A 14,283-nucleotide genomic window follows, 5' to 3' on the forward strand; every position below is an offset into this window, starting at 1 on the left:
AAATTTTTTTAAAATTGTACCAACATACCTGGATCCTCTCTTCAAAGTGATTTCTCTCCTGGTACTCCATTTGTGCAGCCTAAGAAAAAACATTAATTGGTGCCCAGATGGGACCCACAATCCAATAGCTTCCCCAGAATTAGAATGAGCACCTCATTTTCTTACTTTCTCCCACTGTTATGGAATTTATTAAAACAAGTGTCCCCTCCTTCTCTCTGCCTTACCCAAAGTCCCACCTGATTTGAGTGAAGAAAACTGTGAAGACAAGCAACCCACAGTGGTTGATCACTGGCCCCACAGAAAGTAAACCAAGGTGCTGCGGAACCAAGTGAGAAAGGCCTACTCAAGGACAATGCCAGGAAGTGGGAAAGAGGGTCAAAAGAAGGAGCAGGAACCAACGGCTGATTACAGTTGAAAACTTACTGGTGAGGCTGAAGAACCCACCACTGTGGCAGGGACAAAGACTCTGCTCCATAAAGAAATCAAAATTTTTCATGAACATCGAAGTGAGAAAGGCCTACTCAAGGACAATGCCAGGAAGTGGGAAAGAGGGTCAAAAGAAGGAGCAGGAACCAATGGCTGATTACAATTGAAAACTTACTGGTGAGGCTGAAGAACTCACCACTGTGGCAGGGACAAAGACTCTGCTCCATAAAGAAATCAAAATTTTTCATGAACATCTGCACATCCCCTAATGTGAAGGTACCACATGCAGCAGCTACCCTTGGTCCAACAAGAATGGAAGTTCTAGACTAAGACCTACCTGTACTTCCCCGTCCTGCCCACCCTCTAAAAAATAGCTTGCCATGGAGGCTGCCTAGTGTGTGGGGGAGGAGTCCAGGGAGGTTTTGGGGTCAGGTACTAATAACCCACCTTTCAGAGCCTGAAAAGTTTTAAACTCCTCTAAGCCTGTTTCTAAACTCAACAAGGGGACCATGATCTCTACCTATCCAGCTGGCTGAAAGGATTAAATAAGGTGGTCACTGAACCCCTCATGTGCTGCCAGGCCCAACATGGGTTAGTTCCCTTCCCCCACTACCTCTGAAGTTTCAGACCAAAGTTGGCCTCAAACCTGCCTCTAACTATAAAGGTAAAACAGACATGTACAATGCATCACGATCTTATCCTAAGAAAACCTAACCGATGAAAATAAAATCCCTAGGCAACAACAAATTAATGCATGGTAAAACAGAGGCAAGCAGATATAGGACTGTTTTCTTAACCAACTCTTTATATGAATATGAGGCTGAGGGGAAAAAAATGCCAGGGCCTCTGTCAAAGATGATTTTTGCTAATTCCTCAGCTGACACAGAGCTAATATTTAGAAGCCGACCGTGTGTGAACCATGAGGACTGAATGTGCATTCCATCTCCTGTGGGGGGGCCTGGTCTGCTCATTAAAGTCCCCCCTTCATGTCCCATCACCTCACCTCAGTTTCTCTCTCCTTTTCTTCCCTCAGAGCAGCAGAGAGTCCTTGGAGCTCTCCAGACAACACATTCTCGTCAGAAGATGCCATCTGAGATTTCTCCTCTTTAAGGCACTGAATTAAAGCATCTTTGCTCTTCAAAGACAGCTTCAACTCCTCAATCAGTCTAAAAGAGAACAAAATTTAAATATTAATTCTAAGCTGTTCTCTTCGCTCAGTGGAGCAGGAGGAGGTAGGAAAAGGGGCCAGACATCTTCAAAGTATACATGTCCAATGACTGAACATAAATAGAATCACATTTTGCAGGTCAGAGATTAAGGGCCAGAATTGGTGTGACATTTAAACGGTCCAGCCTGGCCCTGGTTGATCAATGATTGCCACCACCAATAGCAGTGGATTTCCAACATTTTTGGTCAAAAAATCCTCTCTCCAAAAGAAATCTGTCACCAAAGACTAAGCAAACAGAACCAATAAAGCAGAGCTGTTCTGGAGAGCACGGAAAAAAACAGGAATGTCTCTCCAAGGCTTCTCAAGGCAAAGTTTAAACAGACGCTGACTTTCAAGATAAAGGCCAAACTCCTCAGCAAGGCATTCCAAGCCCTAGTTCTTTGGGCCTAGAAGATCAGAAGCCCCTGCTGACAGCTTCAGTCTCATCTCACAGGAAGCCATCACCCTCTCCTTTGCCATCCAGTAGCCTCACTCCCAGGTCTCTCCCAAAGCCAGGCTGTTCTGTGCCTCTACGCCTTTGCTCGTGCCATTCCGTCTACCCAGAATGCCCTTGCCAGCCCTACTCCCACCTCCACCTGATAAACGCCATTTGTCCTGCCAGAGCTAATTAAGCATCACCTCCCCTCAAAGACATTTTGCCACTCCTTCACCATGCCAAGTAATTCAACTTCTCTGAGCCTGCGTTTCCTCAGGTATAAAATGGGATGACTTGCTAATGCTGATTGGAGATAATCTACGTAAAACAACCCTACACTGCTCTTGGCACATGCATACAACTGCAGCAACAAATGACAGTTGCTAAAATTATGTTTTTTAACATTCAACAATAAGCATTTTGTCAGAGGACCCTCAGAAGAGCCTTTCTGTAGCTAAGCCTAGAAAGCAACTTAGTTTGGTAAAAAGAACAAAGACTTGGAAGTCTGGCAGAGCTGCCCTGATGGAGCCCCAGATTCCCAGGGTGAAGGTGAGGAGGGAGGTAAAGTAGCTGAGGCACCTGGCCATGCGCTGGGATGGAGGGTGCCAGGCGACACCCATGTGATGTCCCCAAGAACCTGGAACGAGGAGTAAGATTGCCCTCTAGGGGTTCAACTCTGAAATCAACACATAATCAACTAGAGGGGTAAAAAGTCACCAAACCATACACTTAAAATAGATGCACTGTGCTGTATGTAATTTACACCCTGATAAAATTGATTTTTTTAATTACCTCAGAACAAGTTCTAGATAAGGGAATGGGAAAAGTGGGGCAGACCTGGTGGGAACTGTAGCCAAGCTGGAGCACCTGGCCCATCTAAAGTGAGCAGCAGCCTCACTCCAGCAAGACTACAGGCCAGGGCCACCATATCTTCCAGGTTTCCAAAATAAGCTGGAAATCTATACTTTTATGCAAAATTCAATTTTTTTAATACTGGCAACTAATTCAAATTTTTAAAAACACTGTGAAGGCCAAGTAAAATATATCTGTTAGCCATATTTGACCTGCAGGGCTCCCCAGTATTTAAGTATCCTTAAAGATACAAAATAGCTCAAAGGCCAGATTGAAGGAAATAAAGCAGCTAAAGCATGTACTTTTGAAAACGGTAGTGGGAGGCCAGGAAGATATCATCAGCGCCCATCGAAGTGAGGGTCCTGGGCCCTAAAGATTCTACAGTCTGCCCTGCCCAACAGTGAGTCACTCTGATGGAAGATCTGGATCCATTTCAGCAGGGCACAACCAAGGACCCTGCTCCAATTCTGTGCTAACCTAAACTTTCTGACCTTGGTGTAGCTTCCCAAGCAGGCCTGCCTTCAGGGAGGGAACATACTGATCCTAGGCCCAGGGGAGTTTCACCACAAAGAGGGTCATGCCCTGAGCAGAAATCCTGAGCTGGCACGGTCTGCTGTATTAGTACCTAGGAGTGCGGCTGGGGAACATCTATCCCTGAGAGACAGATGCATTCGCGAAACGGACAAATCAGGTTTCTGTGGCTATCTAGCCAGAACTATGGGAAATCCCAGAAAGAGGCAGCCTTCTGCAAAGCCCTGACCCTACCACCCACATCCATGGAGACCCCGCCACCCAGATCACAGTCAGTACCTGATAAATATCAACCCTTCCCAAATTCCCTCACCCAAAAAAGATGAGAAGTCAAGCCTCTGCGGCACATGCTAACAGAGACCACTTTCCCCTATGATCACCTTGAAAACACGCCAGGCTCCATACTTTTGTATGTGCCACTCTCTCTGCCTGGCAGGGTGTCCTTACCCAACTCCCATGACGCCTCCTCTGATGAGCCTTCCCTGCCACACACCCAAGCAGGGTCAGTCGCTCCCTTGCTTTTGTCACAGCACAGAAGCGTGAAATCACCTTTATCACAGCATCTATCACGAACATCTGTCCCGGCTCCCACCCTGGGAGCTCCATATAAGCAGGACAATGTTCATCTCTGCATTCCCGGCATGCATGCCCAAAGCCATGCTCACTAGTTGGTTAAGGACTGAATCTATACCTCCTTTAATTCAAGACTTAATTCATACACACAACAACCTCCTAGACTCTATTCACAGATCCCTCAAATCCAATACATCCCAATTGGAAAACACCATCTCACTATTACCTCCACCCAAAAGCATTTCCTCTTTCTCCCTCTGTTCCTCACAAACTCAGCAACCTCCACTACCATCCCACAGCTGCTCACGCTCAAAAGCCAGGTGACAGGTATCCCTGCAGCCTTTTCCTTCATCCCCTAAATCCAGTTTTCAAGCCCTTCAAGTCCGTCATGTCCATCCTACCTTCTGTCTATCTCCACCTGTTCTCCTCCATTCCTAGTTCTGTCACCTCAGTCCTGGTCACCATCATTTCTTGTCTGATTTTTGTATTAGCCTGAGAACCACTCTTCTACCCAGCCATAGAGCCAGAGGCAGCCAGAGGGATCCTTTTGAACTTAAATCTGATCCTGTCATTCCTCCAAGCCCCACCCTTAACTCTTCAGTGGCTTCTCACACACCCTGAGGATAAAACCCAAATTTTTATTTTTATTTTTTTTTTATTTTTTTTTTATTTTGTCAATATACAATGTGGCTGATTATTGTGGCCCATTACCGAAAAAAACCCAAATTTTTCAACAAGGCCCACATGAGCTCCCCGGCTCCCCTCTCCTCACCTCTTCCCACCTCCCTTCCTGAACACAACACTGGGCCATGCTGTAAGTCTTGTCATGCCTTGCTCATGCCATGCTCCCTCTCACCTCTGGACTTCCTTACGCCTGGAACCCCCTTTCTTCCCTTTCTTTGTCCAAGTAATTCCTCCTCATCCTAGTATTTCCTCCAGGAAGCTTTTCCCAATCCCTCTAAACTGAATTAGATTATCAGCCAGCCTTTCTCCCACGTAGCCCTTTATCATTCTGTTCCTGCCCTCCACCCCTTCCATCTACCTAGATAATAAGCTTAAAATCAGACAATGAGACTCCTGGGGAGAGAGACCTAGTCTGTATCACTCTTATATTCTAATCACCACTGTGTTGAGTGGAAAATGCTCAGCAAATATTTGTTGAACAAAGGACATAATGATCCAATAGAACCAATGAATTAACTGCTGAGCATCTGTCAGGACCTTCCTCACAGGGCCTTTACAGTTAGCTCTGTCCCAGGACCTCTTTTAAACCCATCCCTAGCCCTCTGCTAGCTTACCCTTCACAGGTGCCAGAAATTCTGTCTGTTGTCTTCTTTGTTGGCTGCCCACACATTCTGTCCTATTCCACGGGCCCCCTACTGCACATTTAACTGCTGGGGACCTGTAGTTCTCCCAGGAAGACAAGCCCGTAAGCCTTCTAAAGGCTTCACTACTGATCAGCAGGGAGGGATACAAGGAAATACAGAAATGAATCGTGTGTAATTTCCAGTCTAGTGGCTCCAGACTCTCCATGCACAGTGCCTGGAAAGGCTGGTGTTCTGAGGGAGAGGCTCAGTGAAAAGGCACACCTACAGGGAGGTTTCTCTTCCTAGCCATGAAGTCAGAAAAACCCAAGGTCTCAAATGGGTAAACTGAGGGGATCCTCATTCACTCCACTGAGGTTCACAGACAACTCAGTTTCCTCACTCATGCTGAGGTTAAACTTCCATCTTCCACACAGCTTCAATTTTCTAAATCAAAACTAATAAAAGGCTGCAGAGCACCAAAATGCTAGCTTGGGCAGTTAAATAAATGCAGACCATGGGCTCTCTCTCAGGGTCTATTTACTCCTCTTTTACAGATAACCCTAGAAGGTTTGCTCATGTGATTTCACAAACCATAGATGAAAACGAGTAGCAGGCTCAAACCTAAACAACACGGTGTGCCAGTCAATGCAGGAGGCACTGAGTAACCAAGAAAAAGGAACCACAGTCAGTATCCTCTGAAACAGATCGTCTGCTTTGGAACAATTTCTATCAAATTCCAAACAAGCATGGTTCTCCAATAGACAGGTCACAGGTTAGCCAGCAGTTTACTCATGTTTAGTTAACTCAACCTTCCACTTCGTGACAACCAAAACAAGGCAAGAGTGTCAAAATGTAAGGTTCATGGTAAAAAATAAAATCTCAACTTTCTCCTGACAAGTTTTTATCAAAAGTTTGATTGCAAAGTATAACGTGCATTAAGACTGTCTAAAGGCCACGCTGTCCATCCATTTCTCTAAACTAAATGGTGCACGTTTCATCCTAGATCATCAAAGAGCTCTGTATTTGGTCTACATTGTTTTGTTTTCGGCCCCTTGCACTATACTAATTTGGGCCCTCAGCCTCATTAAAAGATGTAATGAAAAAGAGGCCACACAAAATTCACTTGTATCTATTGTGGGGATAAAGTCAGTCACTGTTTCTTTTGGGAAGAACCACAAGAGAAATTTCCCTCTGATAGTGCCAAATAAAACTGGGCTTCTCCTGAGTTACTGGTTTGTGAATCTTGTGTCTACCAAGACTGTTTTTCCTCTTTTTCTCTGGCTACTGAAAAGCTTATAGCCAAAACTGAATGGAAAATTTAGTACGTGAGTAGAGCTTTTCAGCATGAATATCTACGAACTCTAATTTTTCAACAAGCCCCACATGAGCTCCCCAGCTCCCTTCTCTCTTCACATTACTATCCTTTTCTCTCACCCTGATTTTCTCCCTAGCTTTCTATCTTACACTGCTGGACATGTTCCAGTAAGTCACACAAGCCCTGTGGGAAACAAGAAGAGAAGGGAAGGAAAGAACGGAAGGAAAAGGAACAATTCTTTCTCCGCGTTGCCAGATAATGGGATGTCAGGGTATTGCCGGGACAAGAGCCAGACCTGTCTTTCTCTTCTAGGACCAGGACCGTCTTCAAGTCCCTCTCCTGTATCTTCTTCATCTCTGAAAGCTTGCTTTCCAAGCTCAACCGAAGAGCCTTCTCCGTTTCTGTCCCTGCACAGGCCTTTTCCAGTTCTGCTTGGGCGGCTTTCACATCCTAGAGTTAAATTAAATGCATTGATGCAATTTTTCAATACAATTGGGAACATTTTGAAAGGAAATTGGATTAAAATATAAATATTTATGACTTTTTCTCCAGCACATTTCCCCTCCCTGGATTGTACTATATACATGGAGAGAATCAGTAATAAATACATTTGCCAGCCATTTTTCCCTCTTGTATCCTGAAGAGTAATAGGTATTTCCAATGGAAAAGACTCAACTCTACAAGAACTGTATTTTTTAGTTTTGAAAAATCAGATCAATATTTACAGCTTCAATGAGAACTAGGAGAAATGTAGCTCTTAATATTAAATATACATAAATTCCAAAGAGTCACCATGATTTCCATACAAATTCATCCCAAACCCCACCACCCCCCCCATTATTTTTTTTTAAGATAAGGAGTACACAATTCCAAAATACATTTTCTATATCTCCAAGGTGATCTATGTGGTGAAAACTCTATGTTATGTTCTTCCCAAGAACTCAGAGAAGCCAACAAGGAAATCATCTAAATTACTCAGGCAGTGTCTGCATTAGGGGAAAAAACCCCGTTGCTCACGAAAGTGATCTGGAAATAGACATGAATCTCCAACTACTCATGCCACTGCCTCTGATTACACCACAAAGATAAAAGTAAAACAGAATCGGGTTCAAAACCCAGTTCTCACACTTACTTGCTGTGAGACACTGGGTAGTCACTTAACCCCTCTCAGCTCCAGCTTCCCAATCTATAAAGCAGGGAAAACCACCATCCCATCAAAGAGCTGCTAGAAGACTCTGTCAAATGCCTGCTGCATCACGGGAGGCCCAAAAATGTTGGCTTCTTCCTTCTTGCCCTTTCCCTCCTCGGTGCCTCCGCCAGCACTATCTTCCCAAGAGGCTTGCCTGTCAATCTCAATGAAAGCTGGGGAAAATCATTTCCTACATTCTTAGACAACGAACAACAAAGCCTGCTATTTACTGAGTGCCTACTAAATGCCAGTCTCTAAGCAAGGAGTTTTATTTATATTATCTTTGATCCTCACTCAACCCTAAAAAGTTATATAGTGAGACAGTAGAGCACAGTTTAGAATGCAGGTATGCAGCCAGACTATCTGACATTTACTGCCTGTGTGACCTTAAGCAAATGACTTAGTCACTCTGTGCCTGTTTCATCATCTGTGAAAGAAAGAAAAAAAGAATGGAAGGAAGGAAATGATAATGGTATTTACCTCAGAGGTTTACTGAAAAGATTAAGTCAGCTTATGTAAAAAGCGTAGAAGGGTGTCTCACACAATGGTAAGTCCTCAGTAATTTGTTAGTACAGTGTTCTTACTACAACTATTACTGCGAAGTAGGTACCACTATCCTCATTTTACAGATGAAGAAGCAGATGCTCAGGGAAGGCAAGTGATAAAACTAGTAAGCAATAGAGCAGAGATCCAGCACCTTAAAATATTGGGAAGCATTTACAAGGAAAAATAAGAAAACTAAACCAACAGGTTACGCCCTTTAAAAGTCTCACAATTACATTTTAAATAAAATTCAGAATTTGGGCTCAGAAGACCTTTATTTTGGTTCCAGCTCTACCACTTATAACCTAGATTAAGTTTCTCACCCTCTGTGAGCCTCAGTTTCCTCACCTGTATTTCAGACCTAACGCCTATGCACAATATAAAGGATGATGTGAACATCATGAATGGAAAATTGTACATTGCAAAGCACAGTATCCGCTTTTTGTATCCAGAAGTGCTTTCTGGTGCCATTTCTCTTCATATCCACTAAGAAGAAGCAGAATTTCAGGTAGAGAAAATGAGATGAAACAAGAGTCTTTAAAGACCAAGAATTAAGTACTCCTTAAGACTAGCTTAAAATGGAGGTAAACTTCTCAACATCTATGAGACAGGATTTTTTAGCCAGGAAACATCCTGACACCCATCATGATCATAGGAAACACCTAACTGAGAATAAGCAGGAGAAGGGACACACAGCAACTAACGGAGAGAAGACATTCAACAAGCATGGGTGGGACGGCTGGATGGAGGCTGCTACCAGGGACAGGAGCTGGATAGGCAAGCAATGGCCTAAAAGTCAAGAAATCTGATTCCAGGCTTGGCTAATGGTAGGTAAGTCATTTCTCCTTTCTGGGCCTCAGCTGCCCAGAAAAGGTGTTTAAAGTAAAGCAACTAAACTAGATAATAAGCAAAATGGTGTTGCAGTAAGAGCACAGGCTTTCAAATAGGTTTAAACCCAGGATTAAACCTGGACTAGTCAGTACTCCTCTGTCCTAACATGAAGACAATAATGGAGACATTGTTGGAATAAAGACAACAGTGGCCAGTTTGCAGGGTGTAAGGGTTATAAATTATGCAGATAAAGTACCTAAAATGGGGCTGGATCCCACGAGATGCTCAACAAGGGCGACAGTTGTTTCTGCTGAAATGCTGACAGTTTAGGAAAAAAAGGAACAAAACTGTTCCCCACCCCATTATTCACCCACTGTAAGAAATACACTCCCTTCAGGATTTCCAGACTTGCCTCTTCTAGAAGGAGTATCCTTTTGGTTAGGAGATCTTCCACCTGCTGCACCTTCTTTCGAGCATCTTCTTTTACCCGCTGAATTTCAGAGTCACCCCCTTCAGCTAAGCTCTCCACTGCTCTGCTGCAAAAAGAGGCAAGAAGGTAAAATGCCTCAGGGTGACAGTCTGATGGTAATTTCAACAGCCCCCAAAAGAAAAGGAATATTTGTTAGTCATTTCTCCCACAGACCTGTGTTGAGCTTATTTTTTTAGAAAATTAATACTTGTAATTCAAAAACATAGATGAGGAAAATGTAAGAATCATCAATAATCTTGTCATTCAGGATAACTAAGTCAACATTTAATGTATAGCCTTTCACACATTTTCTACAAAAACAGAACCATTAGTACATATCTGTGAACTGATTTTATTACTTAATACACTATAAACATCCTTTTGTGTAAATAAATATAAATCTATTTCATCATTTTTAAAGGTTACATATTAATTCACTGTATGAAATATACTACAATTTATTAAATCAATTCCCTATTTTTAAAACATTTAAACTATTTCTGATTTAACATGTTTGTATGACAATATTCATAAAGTTCTGAGAATAGTACCTAGCACAAATAAGTTATTGTTGACTATAATAAGCAATGTTATGATAAAAGCATCCTTGTATGTCTTCTATCCAGTGATTTCCTGAGGATAGATTCCTTGAAAGGGAACTGCTGAGTCAGAGGGTAGCCATACATTTAAGACTTTTGATAGCCACTGCCAAATTTCCCACCAGGGAGCTTCCAAAAAAGTATACTTCCACCAGTGGTGTAGGGAAGGTAGAGAGCTGGTTTGACAAACCATTGAGCAAAGGAACAGTGTGCAACAAAAATAAATCTGCAGGATTAAGGGTTTGTATGATTCAACTTCTGCCAACTGGAGGGGAAAGCATTTTAAATACAGCATGATCAATCTGTTTGAGCACAAGCTACCACTTAGGGCATTAAGTGGGGATATTATGCAAGCAGCCTACACTCCGTGTTATTCTAACACAAAACACAGAGTGCACACTGCTGGGGAAGCACAGAATATCCTCTCTCTGAGTGACGAGCAGTGGTGGGAACGGCACACCAAAACCAGACACAGGACCACAACCACTGATGCCAAAAGGAAAACAGTGTCCGACATGAATTTGTAAGACTTATACTCTAAGCAGTCCTCATCGGATTTCTGAAATGATTGCAGGTTTCCAGAAGGCAGAATAATAAAGGAAATGGCTCCACCTAAAGCTGGTTTCTCAGAAAAACTGCAACAGAACAAATCTATTCACCACCAGCCTCCCATGCCCTACTTTAGAGATATATAAAATTTTCTGACCAAGAGCCGTGTGATCAGACACTCACATGTACAGGCCATGTGAATTTTGTACTGAGAACAATGGAAAGTCAAGAGGGCCATACTTGTTGTCCAAGTCTCAAACATGAGCTGCCTGAAAATAAAGACTTTATTCATATCTTCCTTCCTTTCACCAATAAGGCTTCAGAAGGCCCCAGTGTCATGATATCATTCTAATGGAATTCAATGTGAACAATCAGAAAGAAGGCACATGGGCTCTGAAGCTGAACGATCTGCTTCCAAATTTTTACCCTATTATATCGTTATTCATATCTTCCTTCCTTTCACCAATAAGGCTTCAGAAGGCCCCAGTGTCATGATATCATTCTAATGGAATTCAATGTGAACAATCATAAAGAAGGCACATGGGCTCTGAAGCTGAACGATCTGCTTCCAAATTTTTACCCTATTATATCCTCAGTGTGACTCTGGCTGCATTACCTAGCCTCAGCAAATTACCTTGTACGCCTCAGTTTCCTCATGTGAAAAAGGAGACGATTACCTCTTAGAATTAATGTGCTAACACATGTAGCGCCTCTTCCTCTGTGATCTGAGCACTCTGCATCTAACCTACTGCCTCTGGGGCCAAGGCAGCACCAGCCCCTGCAGAGCAGCCCCTACTGAGCTGCTGTGGAAGGCCTGATGCAGCCCCTCTGCTGGTTCTGAGCTGAGAACAGATCACCTGCAGGCCAGAACCAAGGCCACCATTTCTACTTCCTGATTAATGCTATTAAATTTCCTCAGCCCCCACTCCCTCAGCTCCTTTCTGGAACAGTACTGTCTCAAATTCGCAGTGATTCACAGTTATTTTTATCACTCCTCAAGGGGCATTATACATGGCCGAAAGAATTCTGGACTAGAAGCCCCTCCTTCCCAAGCCTTAGATACTTGATTTTCCCAATAATAAATTTCTGATACCTACTCACTAATGCTTTAGTCCTGGGGCTTTACACATCCTCCTCTGTTATCTCTACCCTCACCCCTCCACCCCTACCCACCAAAGTGCAAATACACCTTTCTCCCTCCTATCAGCCCAGACCTAACCTTTGTTTTACAGTCAGAATCATATACATTGTCAAGAGGCTTACTACAGTTTTTAACAAGTACTGATATTATTCAGTTTGTTTGTTTTAGTTACACCAATAAAATATACTCCCTATAATAAATGTTCTAACTTTTCATTTATCATCTTTGTATTTTACAGTTACTATAGCAATAAAATTTAACTCAGCAGTATGGTGTAATTTTCCTGTACTAATGGAATTATTATTTTTGTTTGTGTTTTAAAGCCACAGAGATAAAATTTACTCCCAACAATATGACTACTTTTGTTTTTGATGTTCCCTCATTGTAACTGATAAACATAAAAATGGAAAACCAGCAAATTAGTATGTTCACTTCACAGCAAGGCAGAGTGGGCTCTGGACCAGCTCCCAGCTCAGTTACGGACTTGGGCAAGGTCCCCCACTCCTCTGGGCTTCAGTTTTCTCCGCACTCATGTGGGAATACTGGCTGCCTCACAGAGCTGCTGTACAGATCAAATGCAATAAAGCACGTCACGCGCCACGCAAGGGGTTGGAGACAAAGCAGGATCTCAATATGTAAGTTTCCTTCCTCTACTCTTGCTTTCCTTGTAGAATCTGGGCTAAGAGACAAAGTAGACAGCAGGACTAAAGGGGAGGAAAGGTTGAGAGAAATTGGTCTAATCACTTTCCGCCCAATACAAGAAAGAACCTTCTATAAACTCTACCCTTGCTACCCTTTTTAACCCTCAGCATTTTCTCTACAGTTCTTTAGGGAAAAGCAGGGGCTTTTCCAATGGCAGGTCCCATATCCTGCCCCTGCCTTGAACAAAAATCATAAAACTGAAAAAGGGAGCTGAGGGCATTATATTAACAAAAGTATTTTCCATCAACAAGTGTCTACCACAGACATGCCACAGACTACTGGGTGCTAGGTAGTTCGGGATAAAGAGAAAGACACACTTAGCAGTTATGTGGTAGATATTGTCATTGAACAGAAATATAGGTATTATGTATAAACTATGTCTACACATGAAAATTTTAAAAAGAACATGAAACCTAGTGTCGGACTAGAAGTTAAAAACTTGGGTTCTAATCCCAGGTCTGACCCTTCTGGCTAGGAGTAATGGCCCTTCCCTTCTCCAGACATAAATTCGATCCTCTATAAAATGAGGGTATTCCTTGAGATCCGCCTCGCTCCCAGGATAATGATGGGATGTAAATGGATGTGAAAGTGTTTCATAAACTGAAAGTGCTACACATATGGGATCGTCATTATATGCCAGAGTGAGTGACTGACATGCACTAGAGGAAGCCACGTGTGATTCACCACTTGAGCCTTAACAAAGGGCTGGGAATGGACAGGAATCTGGGCTGGGAGGGGATAAGACGGGGAAGAGGTCTGCTGGGGCAAAGTCAGAGCCGCAGGAACAAGAACAGCTGTAGTACCCATGAACTGCATTTGGGATAAAGCACGGGAGCAGTTAAGTTGCTGTGAGCATTCTTGAACAGAACTCATGATCTTAACCCCAGACAGGACTCACCCTTGACATCTCCCTTCCCATCTATCACCAAGGCCTGTTGATTTTGCTTCCTAAATGTCTTTCCAATCCACATAGCCGCTCCATCATTCGTCTCTCACCTCAAGCTCTAGATGAGCTTCCTGACTGGTCTCCCTGCCTCCACTTGAGCAAACTCTATGATCCATTTCCCACCCAGCATCCTGAGAGACCTCCTCAAAAGCAAAACTCTGATTGTGTCACTTGCTTAAAATCCATGACTGCTTTCCATTTGACCTTAGGATGAAGATCAAAATCACTAGTTGTAGTGGATTGAATTATGTCCCCCCAAAACTCACTGAAGCTTGAATTGTTTCCCCTACATCTTATGTATTAGAAACTTAGCCCCCACTGTGACTGTTAAGAGGGTGGGAAGTCCTATTACTTTAAATTGAAAGGTGGAGCCTTGAAGAGGTGATTAGATTGTAGGACCGTGCAGTAGTGAATGGATTAAAAATGGTGGTCAGGGGCGTGGTTCTGAGGGCTTTAAAAGAAGAGGAGAGTCTGTCTCTTTCTCTTGCTCTCTCTGCTTCCACCATCTTGCAATGTGAGACCCCTGGGTCACTGTCACCACCACCAGATGGACTTTGGACTTCCTAGCCTCAGAAACTGTAAGCAATAAATGTCATTTTCTTTATAAGTTCCAAGTATTTTGTTATAAGCAACACAAAATGGACTAATACACTAGTGTTCTAGACTT

The 14,283-nt window shown here is 43.1% G+C and overlaps 1 protein-coding gene across 1 annotated transcript in view; it reads right to left on the minus strand.

Moving 5' to 3' along the window:
* The window catches only part of CDK5RAP2 (CDK5 regulatory subunit associated protein 2), a 194,473-nt gene that overhangs the window by 138,356 nt on the left and 41,834 nt on the right, over nucleotides 1–14,283 (minus strand). Inside the window, exons 6-9 of the mRNA XM_008568766.1 lie at nucleotides 9,623–9,746; nucleotides 6,943–7,097; nucleotides 1,430–1,592; nucleotides 29–79 (exon numbers count right to left, since the gene is read on the minus strand). Of these exons, the coding sequence (XP_008566988.1) occupies nucleotides 29–79; nucleotides 1,430–1,592; nucleotides 6,943–7,097; nucleotides 9,623–9,746 (493 nt within the window). The remainder of the gene's footprint in view (nucleotides 1–28; nucleotides 80–1,429; nucleotides 1,593–6,942; nucleotides 7,098–9,622; nucleotides 9,747–14,283) is intronic.

The sequence above is a fragment of the Galeopterus variegatus genome, unplaced genomic scaffold, assembly GCF_000696425.1.
Source record: "Galeopterus variegatus unplaced genomic scaffold, G_variegatus-3.0.2 Scaffold439, whole genome shotgun sequence".
Taxonomy (NCBI): domain Eukaryota; kingdom Metazoa; phylum Chordata; class Mammalia; order Dermoptera; family Cynocephalidae; genus Galeopterus; species Galeopterus variegatus.